The 22630-nt window shown below is 40.6% G+C and overlaps 1 protein-coding gene across 6 annotated transcripts in view; it reads left to right on the top strand.

The window, feature by feature from the left end:
- Window positions 1-22630, top strand: part of ERC1 (ELKS/RAB6-interacting/CAST family member 1) — a 387619-nt gene that overhangs the window by 92068 nt on the left and 272921 nt on the right. For 3 of the 6 annotated variants that reach the window (XM_029204193.1, XM_029204191.1, XM_029204196.1), the window contains exons 4-7: window positions 1563-1637; window positions 7088-7243; window positions 8480-8572; window positions 12023-12190. In XM_029204193.1, the coding sequence (XP_029060026.1) occupies window positions 1563-1637; window positions 7088-7243; window positions 8480-8572; window positions 12023-12190 (492 nt within the window). The remainder of the gene's footprint in view (window positions 1-1562; window positions 1638-7087; window positions 7244-8479; window positions 8573-12022; window positions 12191-22630) is intronic. The other 3 variants (XM_029204195.1, XM_029204197.1, XM_029204194.1) reach the window with 2 other exon arrangements.

Here is a 22630-nt window from a genome sequence, read left to right as displayed (position 1 = left end):
GACAGAGGAAATGAAAGGAAACTTAACTCGAGGCTGTTGTAGTAACCTAGGCTTAAACTAGACCGGAAGTGGAGTGAAATGATAAATTCAAGAACTCTTTTGAAGCTGGAACAATTAGGACCTGCTCTAGAAGGTGGTAGGAAGTGAAGGTGTGGGAGGAATGAAAGGAGACACTGCTGTTTGGCTTGAACCACCGGCAGGGCAATGCCCTTCAAGGAGATGGGCAACACTCATCGGCCTTCAGAGGAGGGGCTCGTTAAAGAGGAGCAAATCACGAGTTTTGTTTTGAATGAAATACGTTTGAGTGACCTAGTAAACATCTATATACATGTCAGATGGGCAGAGCAAGGGCAGGGCTAGAGTTTCACCAGCACTGTTCAGATGGGAAGTCTCCATCTGTATTCTCTGCCATCACTAGGGGCTGTACCGGGGTACTCTGGAAGTACTGGCTGACTCAGAGACATCGACAGAATCTGACAAGAAGATAGCCTGAGGAGGTCTGGTAACTTCAGGGGGATCCTTGAAGACCCCAACTGTGATATTCTACCACCTCCTTCTTTCCTTTCTGATCCTGAACGCACTGACATTTGGATTGAAAAAAAATAGCTATGTTTTTCTGCTATTTGCTACAGGTAGACTGTTTAGGAAACTTGTTCAGCAGTCTTACCTTCTTTTTCTTTCTGATCGTAGCCCCTCTAGAGAGAGATTTCCATCGTAGGTAGCCCGGTGGTTGTTGCTCTGGGGGAGAGGATGCTATGCAAAGGAGGTCGTCAACACAAATGCTTTCAGCTGTTTTGTGCAGTGGGGACTGTGGCTACTTTGATTTCTCCTTTTTCTTTTTTTTTAAAATAAATTTATTTATTTTTGGCTGTGTTGGGTCTTTGTTGCTGCGTGCGGGCTTTCTCCAGTTACGGTGAGCGGGGGCTACTCTTCATTGCGGTGCACGGGCTTCTCATTGCGGTGGCCTCTCTTGTTGTGGAGCACAGGCTCTAGGCGCACGGGCTTCAGTAGTTGTGGCTCATGGGCTCTAGAGCGCAGGCTCAGTAGTTGTGGCGCACGGGCTTAGTTGCTCTATGGCATGTGGGATCTTCCTGGACTAGGGCTCGAACCCGTGTCCCCTGCATCGGCAGGCGGATTCCTAACCACTGCGCCACCAGGGTAGTCCTGATTTCTCCTTTTTGAAAGGGACTATTTCTAATCCCCTTTTTGGTTTGTTTGGAGTTCTGATAATATGTCTCAGAGTCCTGTGGAAGAGTGACACACAACATGGGGATGTGCCGGAGCTTCACCTCTTGTGGTGGCTGGGGTCTGTGTGACTTACCGTGTATAACCAGGTGTGCAGAGATGGGGACCCTCCTGTGCCCCTTAGCCTGAATGCAGTCTGTGTGCTCCCTGGTCCACAGGGAAAGGTCAGGAAGACAGAAAGTGGATCAGAGTATCTTACAAGGCCGGGGTAGTCATCTTTGCATGTAACTACTACTCCCTTGCCTCTCCACTCTCCTCTTGAAAAAATGAGAGTGAAAAGGAGGACACTTACTCTCTTTTTTGCTTCTCTTGTATAGGAGATGCATCGGAGATTTGAGAATGCCCCCGATTCTGCCAAAACTAAAGCTCTGCAAACTGTTATCGAAATGAAGGTAAGTGAGAACTTCCTAAGGAATCTTATGTGTCATTTCACACTTTCAAGTGATCACACTTTCATGTGTGAGTTTAAGAAAGTGGTATGTAATAATAGTTCACTCATTTTGTAGGCTGAGAAGAAATAGTAAGACTTAATGAAAACGACACATTAAATGAACTTCAGTTTCGTTTCCTCCAGCATTTCTTGGAGTCAGCTGTTCTCAAAGCTTTTGATATCAGGGCCCCTTATTCTCTTAAAATGACTCATTTCATTTGTTTTTAAGAAAATGTCTGCCAAATACCAAGTTTGTGGGTCAGTTCTTCTCTCGAGTAAGAATAGGGTTCCGTGAAAAAAGTACCTGCTTCAGCTGGCAGCTCACAGAGCACCCAGTGCTGTCCTGGGAGCAGCATCACACCCAGGACGCAGCAGCCGGGCCTCCCCTTCCTGTTTCATCACACAGAATGGTACAAAGATACATACTCAAGGGTTGAGCATATGAAAAGTCACCAGGGACATTCCTAAGTGAGCCAGTGTTTTAAAACTGTTCTTTCTTATTTTTCTTTTTTTGTCTGAGAGCACTGACACTGAAGAATACACTGACCGCTAGTACGGTTTGACGCTGTTGTCCAGAGGCACCGAACGCTTTTGCCTGTCCTTTATACCTTTAGTGCATGTGTCAACACAGTGGAAAAGGCACATAAAGTTGTAGTATTATTATGAAAATAGTTTTGCCTTCTCAAAAGGGCTAGGAGGCACCCCCAGGTTTTCACGGACTATACTTTGAAAACCTCTGCTTTGAGTTACTGAGTAGTTAGAAATCTTTAGGCTGAACGCTATGATGATTGGTGACTAAGCACTTGCCTTCTATGTTAAATTCCCTGGATTCAAAATCTGGCTTTATTTAACCAGTTGTATGACGTAGAACAAGTAACCTAACCTCTCCATGCCTTAATTTCTTTATTGATAAATGGTGATAACAATAGTACCTATCCCATGGGTTCTTTTGTGGTTTAAATTAGTTAAAACAAGTAAAACACTTTAAACAGGACCTGGCACATAGTAAACATTCAGTCAGTGTTAGCTGCTATGCTATTATTATTTTTATTAACCACATATTCTTTCTTGCAAGAGCTAGAAGACTCTTACAGATAGGGACCCCTCCCTCTACCCCTCCTTCCCTCTCTGTCTCTTTTTTTAACTTCTTTGTATCCCCTGAAAAGTTTGACACGGTGTTTTGCATCATGTGCCTTCATTTAATGTTTGTTGATGTGACAAGAATCTTTAGTTTTTGGTATATAAATAGTTTTATGAAAATAGATGCTTCTCAAGTACAGTTATCAGAATGGTTCTCTTAATTTAGATGATTTCCTCTTAAAACTATGTTTTTATTGTTGTATACATCTTTATTCTCACTGGGGAAAGGGTTTACTAAACAAATAGCAAATTAGTGGATTCTGGGTTCTTTACAGTTAGGCAATTCATAGTCTTGAACATAATCTTGTCAACAGCCTCTAGAAAGGTTTAATTACATGTTTACGTTTCCCACAAGTTTATTTGTACATGTTATTTCCTGATCCCTGTTGGAACCTAAAAACACACGACTGTACCTATGTTCACAGAATTATTTTGCTTGCCTTTTGATGGCATAGGGAAGTGTATTGGTTTTAACTGGCAGTAGATCTATTTTAAGTTGTGTTAACCTCCAGCCATTCTGCTAAGAAGCAAGAGACTGAGATTCTGGTGGCCCAGTGGGGTCAGGTGGATGTCACGTTGAAACTGCAGATGAAGTGGCTGAGATGCTGAGAGTGTGGCATGAGCTTGAGAGGATCATGAAGGTCTAGACTGGTCGTTGGGGGAAATGGGAAAGGAGGTGATGGTGGACTCTAAAAGAGCCCAGCTGTCTTCAAGGTGACGTAACATTCTCTTCTCTCTCCTCCTCCTCTCCCTCCTCCTTTCTCCCACTTTCTTCCCTCTGCTTCCTTCTCCCTTCTCTAGCTTTTTCTTTTCCCTTTAGCAGTGGAGGAGCAGGGAGGAATTACTGGACTGCTCTAGGGTTAGAGTTTTGCTGGGTAGATACAGCAGAATTACTGGGATGCAAGTGAATTGAGGGTGGAGGTGAAGGAGTAGTTGGGATGATCAGTCCAGGAATGTAGCCTGGAGAGGAAGGAAGAGAATTCAGAATGGATGGACAGGTTGGGAGAAAACGTAGAAGTTAGGGAGGTGGAGGACTCTGAGATGCAAGAGCAGGAGTTAATGTGAGTGACGGTGTGTCAGGCCTGGGAGGAGAGTCCTGGGTGATGTGGTCTTGTAAACTGGATAGCTAAAATGGACCGGAGGATGCAGGCGTTGGAATTACGGACGTCAAGGAAGTCGGACACTGAAATCCTGGGATTATGGCAAGAGTGGCATTTGAAGGAGAGATCTATTGTCAGCCGGGTGCTGAAGACTTCTTCAGTGGGCGGGAGTGGCGGGGGAGCCCCTAGATGGCAGCTGTGCGGAGGGAGAGTGAAGAGGAGTGTGAGCTTTAAATGGGAGCAGCGGGCTTCCCTGGTGGCGCAGTGGTTGAGAGTCCGCCTGCCGATGCAGGGGACGCGGGTTTGTGCCCCGGTCCGGGAAGATCCCACATGCCGCGGAGCGGCTGGGCCCCTAGAGCCATGGCCGCTGAGCCTGCGCGTCCGGAGCCTGTGCTCCGCAACGGGAGAGGCCACAGCGCTGGGAGGCTCGCGTACCGCAAAATAAATAAATAAATAAATAAATAAATGGGAGCAGCATCGAGGAACCTGGAGGTGCCCACACTTCTCCCTGCCACTCTGTGATGCTGGGGGATTAGTGGACTTCACCGGAGAGCGTTCGGGGAAATTCTATCCTTTGGGAAAGCCTGGGTTTACTTAGAGCAGGGAGACAACTTTTGAAAAAAAAGTTGAGGATTTGGGAAATTTAACAAGGAGCAGAGGATTTCAATGGACTCAGTGGGATTGGTTGATTAATGATGGGAGACCCAGGGCTGGGCAAGTATAGAGTAGTAAGATGATAAAAACTTTATTTATTTAGTTATTATACATTCTAGGAGTAAGAAACCTCCTTGGAAAGGGCTGTCCTCAAATAAACCCAGCCTGAGTACTGGTCGGTGCTACAACTAGTCCAACATATCAGGCATTAATTTTCTGGCCTCATCCCAGAAAGTAGCCTGGAAGGTTCTTTTTCTGCCTCATGGCGTTCAGAGCTGCAGTTATGGTCCCTTTTTAGGTGCAGATTTTATGGTGCATGATTTGATAGTGAGTGTCTGATTTGGTCAAGAGCTGCCTCTCTGTGTTGGGATTTTCAGATAGTGCATTTGAAGTCGTTTATTTATTCTTTATGGGCCAGGATAGTTTTAAACGAGTAAATCAAAATCCTGGTTTAGGTTTAGAACGTCTCTGATTGTGCTAATTTAATATGTTTAATTTTGAACTAAATGTAAGTTGCATTTGAATAGATTTGTAAAAGAAAATTTTTGTTGTGTTATTTTTAAAGGTAATGCAATGCAAGTCAGAGGAGTACAGCCTTCGCTTCTCCCCCAGACCTAAAACTAGCTAGTTGTAATTGTCTCATGATAAATCCTTTAACTCTTATCGGCACACTCTCAGGTAGCAAGGAAAGTCAGTCAAGACAGGCTTGAGGTAAAGTGAAAAGAGGAAGTCAGTCTCAAAATTTCTTCCTAAAGGAATGGTTTCTCTAAAATTCCAAATAACATAAAGCTATACTGCATTTATGCTCTTTGAGGTCTTTACTTCTTAGGTGAATAAGCGTATGCAGCTATAAAGTATCTATTCTGTGTAGGAGTTTTTCTGTAATTGATGACATCTAAAGTAATCTGGGGATAAACTAGATACTGTGACAGACAAAACCAAGAAAATGAGTGTAGATGGTTGTTGTACTAGGAGGTGATATTCGTGGTGATGCTGATTTATAAGGACAGTGATGTTTCTTTTTAGAAATCATTATGAGATACTTCACATGCATGGTGAAGTATAGCGAATAAGTAAGATTACTAATGCAGTAAGTAACCTCCCCTTATCTGCAGGGGATAAGTTCCACCACCCTCAGTGGACTGAAACCACAGATGGTACCGAACCCTATATATACTCTGTTTTTTCCTATACATACCTATGATTAATTTTATAAATTAGGCACAGTGTGTAAGGGATTAACAACAGTAATTAATAGTAAAATAGAACAGTTATAACAGTATGCTGTAATGGAAGTTATGTGAATAGGTCTCATTCTCTCTCTCTCTCTCAGTATCTTACTGCACAAATCTAATGCCTTCTTCATCTAAACTAAGCACTTGTCATGCACTGCAGTCGTAACTTTTGCAGTTTGAGGTGCAACAGCAAAACTGGCACAAATTTCTTTTTCCTTCATCCCAATTTCACTCCTGGAAGATTCGTTCTTACTGTAGATCATAGCAACCTCAGCATATGATTTTTTCTCTTAGTGAGAACTTCTGCCTTTTCACTTAAAAGAAGCACCTTACAGCTTCTCTTTGTCAAATCTGAATTGCCAGCATCACTACTCTTGTGCTTTGGGGACGGTATTAAATAAAATATTGTCACATAAAAACGGTCACTTGAACACAAGCACTGTGTTGCCAGGACTGTCCATCTGATAACCGAGGTGGCTGCTGTGAGTGACTGACGGGCAGGGGCGCACTGGACAAAGGGATGATTCACGTTCCGGTGGGACAGAATGGGATGGTGTGAGATTTCATCATATTGATTGGAACAGCGGTGCACAGTTTAAAACTTCTGAATTGTTTTTTTCTGGAATTTTCCATTTGATATTTTCTGACCGCAGTTGACCTCAGGTAACTGAAACCACAAAAAGCAGAACCACGGAAAGTAAAACTGTGGATAAGTCGGGACCACTGTGTGATAAAATGTAACTGTTAACATAATTATCCATCCCTTTGTTTTTCTGCAGTGGGAGGTTATCAGATCTTTATTATTGTAGATAGGGTTATACGAATTATTGTGTAAGTCTTTGAAACCTTCTTACTCTTTTCCCCACTCCTTTGGGAGCATAAGTAAGCCTTTTAGAGGTCATCAAGTAAAACGATAAAACATTATAGCTAGAAAAGGTTTTACTGTTAATATTACAAATGTTTTCACTAGAAGTTTGTTGACCATAAAGTACTAAGAAACTTTAACTAGTTTTCCATTGCTTCTACTTCTTCAGTTAATACTCTCAACTTTAATCAAAAGGGTGCAGAGGAAAGGCTAGAGGAAAAAATCATACTATAGATCTCAGTCCTCCTCCTCTCCACCATATGGCCATGAAGGATATATTTTAGAAGCAAGGCACCAGTTGTAATATTTCTACATATTTGTTTATCTTTATTAAATTTCACATCTGTAAAGACAGGCTTGTGCAACCTCTCTGGCTTTTTGCGAATACTTTAATGTCTAAATCTTCCTTTGTCCTCAGGATTCAAAAATTTCCTCTATGGAGCGTGGGCTCCGAGACTTGGAAGAGGAGATTCAGATGCTGAAATCGAACGGGGCTTTGAGTACTGAAGAACGAGAGGAAGAAATGAAGCAAATGGAAGTCTATCGGAGCCATTCTAAATTTATGAAGAACAAGGTAGTGGTGTGTGATACTGTAATTTTTAAATGGGGTTTGAAAAATTGGTGCATGTTCCTACTTCTGTAGTGATGATGGACTTCATGCTGTTTTATCAGGCTTCAGGGAAGAATACTTGTACCGTAATTCTTTCAGATAGAACTTTCCAGAATTAAAGTCAGAATTACTGATGTTGTATGGTTATTTCAAATTTCACTTAAAAGAAAAATTACTTGCATGAGGCTAAGTGTGTATTATCACGGTTTAACATTTCATGTCTACCAGTACTTCTGAGGCGATTAGTAGGATTGCATCCAGATGAGTTTTTCTCACTATATGAAACATCATGTTCTCTATGTCTTGTGAACAAATTTAGAAGTGAAATTCAGCCTAAGAGACTGAATCCACCTCCCCTTTTTTTTCCTGAAATGGCTTAAATAAAACCGTGTTTTCCCTTCAAACACAGTTCCCTAAAGGAAACCCCTTTGTGCTCTCCCTCGGAGAAGACCCATGTGTATCAGGTTTATTGTTTACCACGTGCACTTGGGGTGTATGTACAGTAGGATAAGCATTGCTGAGACATATCAGTCTGTATTATAACCTCAGTCACAGTATTCCTTCCTTAGAGCCAAAGGCATTTATTTTGATTCTATAAACTATTTTAGGTAAATTGGAGGATTTAGTTTATTACAGTTATCAGTTTATCAGGTCTGTGGTGTTTTAAAGATCATAATTTCAATAGTAAAATATTAGCTAGAAAATAAGTGTTCCTTCTCCTCCCCCTGCCCCCCATATCCCAATTGTGTTAGTTCGCTAATTTCTCAGAAGTGGAAACCGTTCCTTTAATGATGCAGTTTCTGGCTTCTTTCTGGGATACCCCTACCTGCATATAAGTCAGTAGAATATTCCTCTGTTATTTTAAGAGTCTGTTATCAACGCCTATGGCCAATTTCATGTAACTTTTAGAACTTAAAGCTTCACATGTCCAACTTTCTGTTAGTTCTGGCTTACCATTCTAACTTGAGAACAAAATAGAATGTGGTCCCTGCTTCCCGTTTGCTGATGAGCACGTTTCAGTCCATTACCCTGTGAAAATGGCGAGCCCGCCTAGGGTCCTTTGCAGAGGAAGTTAGGGGAACAGATTTGATCGTGTTATATGAGTTATTGTTATTTCCAGTTACTGCTCTGGCTCAAAAGCAGATAACAAAAAGACCTAAGTTGACACATGAGTGAAAAAGAATAACAATGTCGTGACAGGTAGAGCAACTGAAGGAGGAGCTAAATTCGAAAGAGGCTCAAGGGGAGGAGCTGAAAAAGAGAGCGGCTGGTCTTCAGGCCGAGGTCTTTGCCGTAAGATTTACCCTTTGCGTGCAGTGATCCCACAGTGGGACCCTGCTGCTCTGGCTCTGGGTGCTCACACTTTCACTCTGTGGTCGGCAGCTTTGCCCGGTACTAGCACTAACCAGCCTGCTCTGCTCTTTAACCGACTCCTGTTCACCCGTTTGACCCACGTGCCGCCCTGTGTGCAGCGAGCCCTCATGTGCTCTGGAAGCCCTGTCCCTGGTTTTTTACTGTTGCTTTGCCACTGTGTGGATGGTGCTTCAAAGCTGTTTTTTCTCCACCCCTTTCCTGTTACCAGAAACTTGTTGATTTATGTGAATGGTCTCTTTTCTCTTCTTGGGTACAAAGAATGTGCAGATGTTCTAGGTCCATCACCCAGGGTTTTATTTCAATCTGATTTCTTGAGTGAAGTGCTTTACCTTCATATGTAGGCATCATCTTTAAGTCCCCGATAGGTGATTTTGCAACAAATTTTACTTTCTTTGGAACAAACAGATGTATTGAAGTGATTAGCTCATTTAGTTATGTAGTAAATTAGAAGTAGCATGAAACTTAAAGTCTCTAAATCTGTTTAGTAGCTCAATCATCTGTCTAGAGAACTTGAAATTCCATTTCAAACTGTGATAAAATGATTATAATAAAATAGCCAACACTTGAGTACTTATTATAAGCATTTTATAACCTACTAAGGTAGGTATATTCTCAACCCAATTTATGTATAAGGAAGCTGAGGTAACACAGTGGTGCTCAGGAAACACAGTTAGTAAGAGGCAGAGTTTGAGTTTTACACAAGCCATTTGGTTCCAGAACCTGTGCTGGTAAGCTCTGCACTCCACTGCCCTATACTAGGCTGTGCACACATTTGTCTCACAAGTGTCAGGAAGAAAACTGCTTCTGAAAATTACGGTAGAATAAGACTGGAATGCAGCATTAAAAGAAAAAAAAAAACCACTTGTGCTAATTTAGTGTTTGCTATTTGTGGACCACTTTATAGTATAGATAGAAAAGTGAGATATTTTGTCTAAAAGGGTCCAATTTGGTTTGTTGTAACCATGTATTGCCTAGAGGAGAAGTTGATCTATAACTTTTTTTTCCTCAGCTAGTATTATTAATTTCTTTTAGTGTCACGCAACAGGCTAAACATTCTGTACATTTTTTTGGTTTAATCTGTATGCAATACAGTGGCACTGGTTTGCTTTCTCCATCTTACTGATTAGGAAACCAAGGCTTAGAGAGGTAGTTACCCAAGAAGACACACTCATTCGTTCTCACGTGGGATTGACTGCAAAAGCCTTAGGCTCCTAACTTTTCTTTTTTTTTTTTTTTTTTTTGCGGTACGCGGGCCTCTCATTCCTGTGGCCTCTCCCGCTGCGGAGCACAGGCTCCGGACGCGCAGGCTCGGCGGCCACGGCTCACGGGCCCAGCCGCTCCGCGGCCTGTGGGATCTTCCCGGACCGGGGCACGGACCCGCGTCCCCTGCATCGGCAGGTGGACTCTCAACCACTGCGCCACCAGGGAAGCCCTGTGCTCCTAACTTTTAAGGAAAATGTGTGCTTCTGAACTCTTCTATTTAGGACATTGTCTTCGCTTTCTCAGCCGTTATGGTCAGTGCAGCATCATCTGAGGATTATTTAGTAAAATGAAATCTTACCGTTATTTTTGATCACATGGTCCAGAGGTAGCTGGAAATTTGAGTAATCTTTAAGCCATAGTTCTTTAGCTGATGAGGTGAGAACATTTTGAACGTTTCCCCTGACTATTTATTCATACCACAAGTGCGTTTTTAGTGCCTTCTGTTTGTTAGGGGTGGGACGTTGGTAAAGGGATGTCATGAAAGATGCTACACCGTTACAGTATGTGGCAGCTCCTGGGTACGTATCTGTGTTACAGGACGGAAGTAGCTGCTGTCGACAGCTGTCTTCCACTGATGTCCTTACCAGCTGCAAATATTTTGCATACAGGGAGCACACAGAAATGTTTGTTGAATGAATGAATATTATATTTGTAAGTAGAGGTTTCATGCATATGAGAAAAATGCTTGTCTTCCTGCTGAAACAGAACAGTAAATTATAAGTTTATTTTTAGTGCTCCTTAAAAGTAATTTTAATAACAGTAACATTTATTTCGTACTTTCTCATGGGAAATTATTCACAAAAACTTTGTCCCTTATGCCTAAGATTATTACAGTCAAAATACTTTAGATACATTCAACTTTTTAAAAAGTATTTTTTGTTTCATCAGTGATACTGAGATTACTGACTTCTTGTCAAATTTATACTTCCAAGAGTCTATATTTTAGTGTGTATAGCTAGCTACCTTGCTTAGGCAGTAGATATAATGTAAAAACAGATACGATTTCTGTTAATTTGGCTTACATTTAGAATAAAAGAGTAAGGGCTTCCCTGGTGGTGCAGTGGTTGAGAGTCCGCCTGCTGATGCAGGGGACACGGGTTCGTGCCCCGGTCCGGGAAGATCCCACACGCCGCGGAGCGGCTGGGCCCGTGAGCCATGGCCGCTGAGCCTGCGCGTCCGGAGCCTGTGCTCCGCAACGGGAGAGGCCACAACAGTGAGAGGCCCGCGTACTGAAAAAAAAAAAGAAGAATAAAAGAGTAAAAATTCTTAGAAACAGTAGAAATATAAAGGAGATGTTTGATGTTAAATGTTTTCTGAGTTAAGATGAGAAAAATTTATGGGAGAGTGAGTGGCACCTATCGATTTATGGATTGCTCTGTCAGAGTAATTCAAATTTGATTACACATGTAGATTCTTACAGAATGAGATTTGATGCGTTCTTTATTTAGGTTATATACTTTTATCCATTTAGTTGATATGACATGTTGTAGGTAATATAACTTTGTAGGTGGAATCTTTTTTTTAGGTCAGTACCCCTAACTCCTCAAAATTACATAATTTTTAGAAAGCACATGTTTATAATGCCTTATAACACTAAAGTGGCTTTTTAAGAAGGACTTTATGTACACTTTCATTTGAGAATGAAAAAATAACAATGAAAAAATAAATGTGCAGCTTTTGAGTTTAAATAGCAATAGTAGGAAGTTTCTTTTTTCTTTCTGTATTCCATCTACACTAATCCTGCTGTATGATTTGAAGTTTCTTATGACTTAATAAGATGAAAACTGCTTTAGTCATGTTCAGACGCTTACTGCTGTCTCATAGTCATCTAAGTGAATTGGGATTTTTCTTCTTCCATTCCTTTTCTAACGGATTTCAAAAGTTTAGGGGAGACAATAAATGAAAACTGGAAATTTTGCTATTAGTTGAATAAGCTTTGTTTTTTTTGGGGAGGGTGGTCAGCTAAGATTAGATGATGCAAAAAGATGAATTGTGTCCTGTCATAAAGTTAATGCTGTATATCTTGACGTGGATCTGTCAAAGACCCAGATCAGAGGTGGCGGTTTTATTTCTTTTTTCCTTATACTGCTTTTTCTTCTTCTCTAGATTGGTCAGGTGAAGCAGGAGCTGTCCAGAAAGGACACAGAACTACTAGCCCTACAGACAAAGCTAGAAACACTCACCAACCAGTTCTCAGACAGCAAGCAACACATTGAAGTGCTGAAGGAGTCCTTGACTGCTAAGGAGCAGAGGGCTGCCATCCTGCAGACCGAGGTAAAAGGAGTTGTGGGATTTGCACGGAGCCCATTCCTTGGCACCTTTTCTTGTGTATTACCTGTGCACTTCTCGTTGTGTTGAGATACGGGAGTTATGAATAATATTATGATGGATTCTTTAGCGATGTGGTCAGTTATAGTACTAAACTATAGCCATCTTGTTTCCATTGTTCTTGTATCTAACAAATTAAACCAGTGCAGTTAATATATGTTTTTGATACTTCAGACTTTGACTAAGTCTGTGCTTCTAAGTAGACTTTAAACTAATGATATGAAATGAAAAGGTAGTTGTAAAAGCATTTGTCCTCACCCTTGGTAAATCTTTCAGTCATGAATGGGAGTGAGCTTGGTCAGCCTGTGTTGGGTTATTAAGTGTCCTTAAGTTTTGGTATTATGAATAGCTTTGAGTAAGCAAACTGTGGAATCTAGAAATGTTTGAGATAAATCTTGTTTTGAACTGCAGATTATTAGACACGTGCCTTCATGTCCTGTTTGAAAATAAAGTTAGCGTTTTTAGAAATGTTAGAAGATTATCTAGTCTGCCAGCCTTGATTAGAGGTAGGAACACACTAAATAATTCCAGACAGATGAGAATCTATCATATTTGCAATGAGAAGGAATTGATGATGCTATTTGGATTTGCTGTCTTAAGGAAAATATTTTCTAAAGATCTCAGTGGAACAGAGAATTTAGGTAGGAATAGGTAAGCAGTTCTGCTGTCTAGAAGAAAAATAAAGCATATAGTATGGATTAATTTTTTCTTTTCTTTTAAAGAACAAGATAATCGATAAATAAAGGCATAGTGTAATGAGAAAAGGAATGGGTAGTAAAAAGAATGCATGAAACATCTCAGACCCAGAAGTTCAGAATCTTCACGCGAGCAGGAATGGGAAAATGACCAAAATGTTTCATATAGTATTTTATTTTTTTACAGTTTGGGATTTTGTTGAAAATGAGAGATTTGGATGATGTATTTATAATTTTCCTTACAAACTATACTTTTTCTATTTTGATCACGTTTCATTTTATCATGATACCTCAGAGGGCTATTTTGGGATAAATAAGGCTCTGGCTCTGGCCTCACAGTTACTGAGTGTGAACTTCAGTTTTACCACTTGCTACCAGGTGCAGGGTCCTGGGCACATTACTTAAGTTCATTGTGCCTCGTTTTACATCTGTAAGATGAAGAGGAGTTCCTGCCTCATTAGGTTGTTAGCATTAAACTAATTTCTCTACTCCTAGTGCCTGGCACACAGTAAGGTCTTTGTCAGTTATTGGCATCATTCTAATTCTTGTAATACTATCATCCAATATATGTAAACTGTTAAAATGGTAAGAGGTTCTTGTTGCTTTTCTTTTCATTGGCATAAATTTTATGTAGAAGGTCTGCTATTTAATATTTTTATCAAGCTAAATTAAGGTTTATTTAGGGAATTGCAAATATAGAATTATCTGAAAAATGTTAACCTGCAAATTTATTAATTTGTGGCTTTATTAGAGTTTTTCACATCAATGCCTGGTATGCATGCAGTACTACAAAAGGGTCAAAAGAGGGCACCAGTGTTTTGGAGGTGAGCCTGTTGCCAAGTTTGCTGCTGTGATAGTTTTGGATGGAGGTGGCAGGTGTGGGAACCAGGGGACCAGGCAGTTGGTTAATGATAATGCAAACGCTTAAAAGCTTGTCACAGTCTAATAGATGACTTCTTCCCCTTGGCAATCCATCCTTCTCTTTGTACCACCCTCTGAAATAGTGTTCTTATTAGCTAGGTCTCACACAGATGGGCTTGTGATTGGTTTCTTGTACCACAGAGAACAAAGACTGTATTTGTGGTCATTCTTGGATGGTTTTTATATTTGTTTTTAGGACTAACTGAGTTTCAGTAATTACCCTTGTAAGTTATTAGGACAACTGCTCCAATATAAGGGTCTCATTCTAAAAGATAACAGTAGAAAAGCTAACTTCCTTTTGAATTTGGGGTGATTATATGAATGTTATATGCCTGTTTATCAGGATTTGCTTTTTTTTCTTAAATTACTCTGGTGACACTTGACAAGGCTCACTTTTTCCAAAGCAGCCTTCTCCTGTTGGATCCCATAAAAGACAGTTTGAACCAGCTCTTTGAATGTTCTCACCTTTTTCTATAATTGCTATATTTCTGTTCCTAAAATTGCCCTTTTTTTAAAAAGATAAAATTATTTATTTTATTTATTTATTTTTGGCTGCATTAGGTCTTCGTTGCTGCGCGCGGACTTTCTCTAGTTGGCGGCGAGCGGAGGCTACTCTTTGTTTTGGTGCACGGGCTTCTCACTGCAGCGGCTTCTCTTGTTTCAGAGCACAGGCTCTAGGCTTGCAGGCTTCAGTAGTTGTGGCACGTGGGCTCATTAGTTGTGGCTCGCAGGCTCTAGAATGCAGGCTCAGTAGTTGTGGCACACGGGCTTAGTTGCTCCGCGGCGTGTGGGATCTTCCCGGACCAGGGCTTGATCATGTGTCCACTGCATTGGCAGGCGGATTCTTAACCACTGCGCCACCAGGGAAGCCCCCTATGATTGCTCTTAAGTGATCTCATCCTCCTCTCTGAAGCTACCCTAGACTTTCATCCAGCTTTCAAATCACTAAATTAAGCACATATGAAAAAGAACATGGATTCAGGAGTTTGTTTTTTTTTAATTTTAAAATTCTTTAAGGAAAAACGGGATGTGGGAAAAGCCCTGTTTTTTTTCCTGTTCAGGGTCCATGGTATGAGGTCCTTTTGTGTTGGGCAGTGTACAGTATATAGTATCTATGGAATTGCTCCTGTTTTATGAACATCTCCTTTAATCTGTTGACCTTCACAGAGGTGGTCTGGATTTAGTAGCACTGTGGTCAAAGCATGGGCTTTGGAGTCAGACCTAGGCTTGAAATAGCCTTCTACATTTATTAGTTATGTGACCTTGGATGAGTTATTTTACCTCTGTAATCCTCCATTTTCTCATCTGTCACTGAGAATAATAATAATACCAACTTCCTAAGGTTAGAATAGATGTTTAATGTGGCTAGAATAGATTTTTTAATTGTGAAGTTCTTATCTGAATTTGGAGGTGAATATTAAATATCAATGGGTTTAAAATATCGTCACTGGTTTTTTCAGATGATAACTTTGTAGCCCCCCCCCCCCACCTTTGTACAGATAAACTGTGCACTGTTGAATGGCACATCTCTGCCTGTGGTCTTTTGCAAGTTTCTCTGAGCTCTTCAACCTTTTGTTGGAATGTCAAACAGAACTCCGTGCAGTTTGTTGAAATGGCCTTTTAAAAAGGTCTGCTTGTGTGCACTCTTAGTCTCATGACCCAGCGCCCTTCATTCGCACTCCTTTCTAGGTGGGAACAGTGGGAGATGTGGTGATAGGAAATTACACTTAGTGATCTTGGGCAAGTCACTTAGTTTTGGCTTTGATTTCCTCAGCTTTAAAATTAGGAGTAGTTTAGATTATTTAATTTTTCTTTTGTTTTTGGTTAGATTATTTAAATTTTTAAAAATTTATGGGGACTTCCCTGGTGGCACAGTGGTTAAGAATCCGCCTGCCAAATCAGGGGACACGGGTTCGAGCCCTGGTCTAGGAAGATCCCACATGCCGCAGAGCAACTAAACCCGTGCGCCACAACTACTGAGCCTGTGCTCTAGAGCCTGTGAGCCACAGCTGCTGAGCCCATGTGCCACAACTACTGAAGCCCGTGCGCCTAGAGCCCGTGCTCTGCAACAAGAGAAGCCACCGCAATGAGAAGCCCGCGTACCGCAACTAAGAGTAACCCCAGCTCGCCACAACTAAAAAAAGCCCGCACGCAGCAACGAAGACCCAACACAGCCAGATAAATAAATACATAAACTTTAAAAAAAAATTTATGAAATACAGGAAAAATGCAGAAAATAATATAGTAGACAGTACTCAGATTTAACTTACATTTATGTTTGACCACATTAGGTGATCTTTAAAGGTCCTTTAAAAGAAAAGATTTTTTTAAAAAAAGCTCATTCTAAACTAAATATTCAGTGAAAGCAGAAACTTTTGTTAGAATCTCAGGTTTTTAGAACTGGTTGGGGCTAGGAACAGGCTAGGAATAAATATTCGGAAGCTGTCATTATGGGGGTAGTGGCTAAAGCCTTAGGGATGAATTGGTTTCTCCAGAGGAAGGTTGTATAGAGTGAGATGTAAAGAGGGGGAAATGACAGAGGATCCAGTGAAGAAAACTGAAAAGGTGTGGTCAGAGAGTTAGAAAGGCAGTGAGTCATATAATTGCAAAAGAGGAATTATAGGAAACATGCCATTGTTACTGGCATGCAGTTACTAGTGCTAATGTGCTCTTAGGTAGATCTGTTTATTGATGTAAAACAAAAGAAGGTTAAGGTGGGTTGAGATAACGAATACTTTTGTGATCAGAGGTAAAAGGCCAAAACAGCAATGTAGCCATTTTTCTGTTCATGTCCATTGGTAGAGAAAGTCTTGTGGAGGAAAAACCTTCCGATTTTGTTGAAGTTGGCATAACCTGTTTGCCACAGACCTTGGTGCTTGGCAAGCTGGTTAGATGCTGTGCCTCCAGCTCAGTTGATGTGAATAAACAAAGTCTTATTCCTCCTGCCAAGAATGGTGTTAGGGTGGTGACTGTGTGTCCTACTAGTCTCTGAGGGGTTTTCCTGAATACGTTTTTTGTGGTTTGCAAAATACGGACCTCATGCAAAATTATACTCTGAATTTAGTTCATACCAAACCAAAAGATCAGTGTAGAATTCAGAGCAGTTAATCTAGTAGTAGCAAAGTGGTTTTTGTGGTTATTTTTATCTCAGATCTCCAGACCAGCCCATATAAATTCTGCATTGCATGAAAAAGCAGACCAAGAAAAAGCGCACACAGGTGATTTGAATTGAAAAGATCACTTAGTAGGGCTTCCCTGGTGGCACAGTGGTTAAGAATCCGCCTGCCAATGCAGGGGACAATGCAGGGTTCGAGCCCTGGTCCGGGAAGATCCCGCATGCCGCGGAGCAACTAAGCCCATGCGCCACAATTACTGAGCCTGTGCTCTAGAGCCCACGAGCCACAAGTACTGAAGCCTGCGCATCTAGAGCCCGAGCTGCACAACGGAGAGTAGCCCCCGCTTGACGCAACTAGAGAAAGCCGCGCAGCAACAAAGACCCGATGCAGCCAAAAATAAATAATAAATAAATTTATATAAAAAAAGAAAAGATCACTTAGTAATTAGGCTGTGGGCTTGGGTAGTTTCTGTGGCTAATATTTGTGATATGAAATATTTTTAATGTCAACACCTGCATTTCCCACTGCAATAACACCAAAGGTTTGTATGTTTATAACAAGAGTTTTTATTCTTTACCTTTTTCAGTCACCAATTCTTGTGGGTCTCATACCTGACACCCCCTCAAATCGGCATGCGGGTATTTATGAGTGGTTAGTGCAGGCCCATTTCCAGGTCACTTAGCAGAGTCAGGGATCTAACGTAAAAGTACAGCTGGGGCATCTGGGTACTTTTGGTAAGGAAGCAACAAATATGAGGCCTCACAGTTATTATCCTGAGACATTGGTCCCATCAGAATGAGAAACATTTAGAAGCGATGAGGGACGCTTTCCTGCTTATCTACAGGTTTAAATGTCTGGGCTTTTGACTTCTGCAATAAGAATTTAATAGTGTATTTCAGGGGTATTGGGTAAAATGTTTATAAGGTGAGTTGCTTTGTTTTTTTTGCTTGTGGTTATTGGAATATATAGAATACATATTAGAGGTGGAATATATAGTATACAGAATACAAATTAGAATGTAGGAATTAGGTAGAAATGACTTGGCATGAGATTTATTTATTTTTAGATTTCTGGCATGTGTACTTTCTAAGACTTTGACCTCTTTAACTGTGCAGCGGGTCAGAGGGTTCAAGGAGCTCCCTCTTGACTCGCCCTGACTGATGGATGCCCTGTAATGGGTTCACTAATAGGAACCACATCTGTTACTGTCAGATGGGACTAGTAGCCATGTAGGCGGGCTGGAGCTGAGCCTCAACAAACGCCAGGTGGATAAGGGTCAGTGAGTTCTTCTGGCATCTTGACAGCCTGGTCGTTGAATTTCCTATTCACAAGCATCTTCGCTCTGTGGTGGCAGTTCTCTTCTCCCTGTTGAATAGATATTCAGTCTGTTCTGACATTTCCCTTCTGGACCTTTTTCCCTTCTTTGCATAGTGGAGTGTTTCTGATTTTAATACGTAGATGAAGGAAAACTGTGGGTAACTTAAGGAATTTTGTCACCTTGCACTTTAGAAAGGACCATTGGAGAACTCAGTGGTGATCATGTATTCCATCTTTGTTCCTCATTGGATTTTAATTCTTGCTCTGAGCTCTCTAGTGCTGAATTCAGGCACCAAAACTGGAAGTTTGTAATGTAACATCTTTTGGATTCGCCGGGCTTGGCTTATTGTAGTTCTGCTGTTTGTCAGTAAAATACTTTCGTTTTTGTCACTGCTGAGTAATCTTTTCCTTTTCCTCATCTTTGAGGAAAAATTTAAGTAGATTGGCTATCTTTACACATGTCAAGTTTCCATTTCATATACTATTCATGGGAAGAACTCATTTAGATCTTCTTCAGTTGCTTTCATTAGCCGTTTGTAATTTTCAGCATACAGAGCCTATACATGTTTTGTTAGATTTACACCTAGGTATTTAATTTTTTTGGAGTGATTGTAAATGGTTATACATTTTGAAAATTGAAGTTCAGTATAGCGTCATATTTAATCTTGACCAGTTGACAAAATATCAACATTTTAAAAAGCTAGTGTAGGGACTTCCCTGGTGGCGCAGTGGTTAAGAATCTGCCTGCCAATACAGGGGACATGGCTTCGATCCCTTGTCCAGGAAGATCCCACATGCCGTGGAGCAACAGAGTCCGTGAGCCACAACTACTGAGCCTGCTCTCTAGAGCTCGCGAGCCACAGCTCCTGAGCCTGCGTGCCAAAACTGCTGAATCCCGTGCGCCTGGAGCCCATGCTCCGCGACAAGAGAAGCCACTACAATGAAAAGCCCGCACACTGCAACGAGGAGTAGCCCCTGCTCGCCGTAACTAGAGAAAGCCCGTGCACAGCAGCGAAGACCCAACACAGCCAAAAATAAAAATAAATAAAATAAATAAATAAAAAAACTAGTATAAATATGCCTCTATTTTCCTTAGTAGTATTTTTACTAAGAACCATTTCAGGCACTTAAAATATAGGTAAAATACTAAAACATTTTAATATGGTAAATGACGTGTAGGAGTTTTTAATTTTAACGTAGTTGGCCTTACCAGTATTTTTTCTTTATGATGTATCCTTTCTGGGTCTTAAAAAAAAAAAAAAATCCTTCCATGCTGCCCTGTCTTAAAAGATACGTAAAAAGTATCTTTCTTTCTAAAAGTTTTAAAGATTTGCTTTTTATATATAAAGCTTTAATTCATGTAGAGTTCATTTTTGTGTATGATATGAGTCAGGGTTCTCCCCCTCCCTCAGTATGGGTAGCCAGTTGTCTAAAAACGGTTTATCAGATACTCTGTCCTTTCCTCACTGAATACAGTGTCACCTCTGTCTCTGTGTGTACGGGTCACTAAATGGTGTGAGTGTGTGTGTCTGGGCTCGCATTTCTGTGGCAAACGTCTGTTGGTTTATTCCTGTTCTAATACCGTGCTTTCTAATTTTGCTTACTTAAAAAAATCAAATTTATTGACATCAAATAAACTGCATATATTCAAAATGTACAGTTTGGTAAGTTTTGACACACACCTCTGAAACCAGTGGCACAGTCAAGATAAAGAACACTGTCCCCAGAGTTTTCTTGTACCTCTTTGTAACCCCTTTCTTCTGCCTCTCCCTGATATTCTTCACTCCTCCCCACTTCCTCCCTCATATCCAGGCAACCCTTGGTCTGCTTTCTGTTACTGAAATTAGTTTGCATTTTGTAGAATTTTACATATATGAAATCTTACAGAATTAGTGGTTAAGAGCTTAGGATCTGAAGACAGACCATTTAGCCTTAAATCCATGCTCCATCACTTATTTTTAGCTTTGAGATCTTGGGTCTGCTTTCCTCTCAAAGTACCAGTTTTGCCGGTTACCATGGGAAATTGAAATTTTCCACAGGGAAAATACAAGGGAAGGAAATACGATGCTTGAGAATAGAATTCTGAGGACTTTTGATATACTGTGTATGTGGTTGGCAAGCATATACATGACCATGTGCAGGAAGGTTCAGAAGTCTGAGGGTAGAATGAAGAAAACTGTTTAATACAGAAGTAAAGGTTTGTAAAAATAAACATGACTGGAAAAAAAAAAGATGATGTGAGGCTGTATTTGAAATGATTGTTCAGGCTGGGAGAAAAACAAACAAAACCAGAATGGAGGTGAATAACAAAAAGTTAGGGATGATAGATCAGAGGTTATACTTTGGACAAAGAGTAGATTTAGTGGGCACAGAAGAAAGGAAAGAACCGTGTTTCAGAAATAAGATTTTCAGAGTTTGAAAGTTCTTAGGTGGACCTTTCCAGAACGTAATAAGGTTTACCCTGTATCATTAATTAAAGTAGAATAGAGGAAAATTAGAGGTGCAAGAGTGTTTATTGAGGGGGCAGTGGAACTTGTGCTGACGAATTATAAATGGGACCTGAAAAGATGGCTTCCCCAATTTCTGGCTTGGTGAGACTGGTGGCATTGAAGTGATTGAGAGAAATACAGTTTAGCAGAATGAAATGTTGTTTATTTACATGTTTTTCCTCTCCAGCATGGTCCAATGTAATTTGTAAGTACATGATGGCTTATCTATATCAGTCCCAAATGAGACTGGTCTCCTAGGAAATTTTCCACAATACTTATTGAGCAGTAAGTGCCACTAAACATACAGTACTGGTTCTCAGATACCTTACTGTTTTGATATAATATAGTTTCAATATGTTATTGATGTAATAATACAGTTATGATATAATGTAATAATATTTCCTGATGTTTTGGTATTCTCTCTGTGAGTCATTACCCATATTACCTATTATTTAAATTAATTAATTAATTAATTGTTGGGCTGCGTTGGGTCTTCGTTGCTGCACGTGGGCTTTCTCTAGTTGTGGCGAGCGGGGGCTACTTTGTTGCGGTACGCAGGCTTCTTATTGCAGTGGCTTCTCGTTGCGGACCACGGCTCTAGGCACACAGGCTTCAGTAGTTGTGGCACACGGGCTCAGTAGCTGTGGCTTGCGGGCTCTAGAGCGCAGGCTCAGTAGTTGTGGCACACGGGCTTAGTTGCTCTGCGGCATGTGGGAATTTCCTGGACCAGGGCTCGAGCCCATGTCCCGTGCATTGGCAGGCGGATTCTTAACCACTGCGCCACCAGGGAAGTCCGACCTATTTTTTCTTTGTGGGTTATTCTACATTCAGACAGGAAAAATAATATAGTACAAGTTCAAGATTAAAGATATTTTGTAGAAGCATACTTGTTATCTTAGATGTGCGCTGTCAGTGTGGTAGCCACCAGCCACACGTGGCTGTTGAGCACTTGAAACATGGCAAGTCCAAATTGAGATGTGACACAAGTGTCAATTACAGTATGCATTGGACTTTGAAGACTTAGTACGAAACAAATGTAAAATAGCTTATTAATAGTTTTTTTATATAGACTATAGGTTTGAAATGACAATAATGTGTATATATATTAGATTAAATAAAATATATTATTAAAATTAATTTTACCTCTTCCTTTATCACTTTTTAATGTGGCTGCTAGGAAATTAAAAATTTCATAAGTGGCTTGCATGTATGACTCATGTTATATTTTCGTTGAACAGAAAGAAACCCACCTCCCTGTTTCTCTGTAATCAAATGTTTACGTAACTATTTGCTGAATTATAAATCCTTAGTGGGAAAGCAAAAAAACAAAAGAATTTGGTGTGTGAGTATGTTTAATGAAATTTGCTGTGAATAGATTTTAAAATAAGTACAAAATGCCAATGGCATTCTTTATAGAACTAGAATAATTCTAAAGTTTGTATGGAAATGCAGAAGGCCCTAAATAGCCAAACAGTCTTGAGAGAAGAACAAAGCTGGAGATATCATGCTCCCTGATTTCAAACTATATTATAAAGCTACAGTAATCAAAACAGTATGGTACTGGCACAAAAATGGATACATGGATCAATGGCATATAATAGAGAGCCCAGAAACGCATCCACATTTATATGGGCAGTTAATCTATGACAAAGGGCCAAGAATCTACAGTGGGGAAAAGACAGCTTCTTCAACAAACGGTGTTGGGAAAACTGGGCGGCTACGTGAAAAATAATGAAACTGGACTGCTCTCTCACACCATGCACAAAAACAAGTTCAAAATGGATTAAAAGGACTTTCTTGGTGGCACAGTGGTTAAGAATCCACCTGCCAATGCAGGGGACACGGGTT

The sequence above is a fragment of the Monodon monoceros genome, unplaced genomic scaffold, assembly GCF_005190385.1.
Source record: "Monodon monoceros isolate NGI ecotype Baffin Bay Population unplaced genomic scaffold, NGI_Narwhal_1 Super_Scaffold_6, whole genome shotgun sequence".
NCBI lineage: Eukaryota > Metazoa > Chordata > Mammalia > Artiodactyla > Monodontidae > Monodon > Monodon monoceros.
This window is presented reverse-complemented; position numbering and strand designations above follow the sequence as displayed.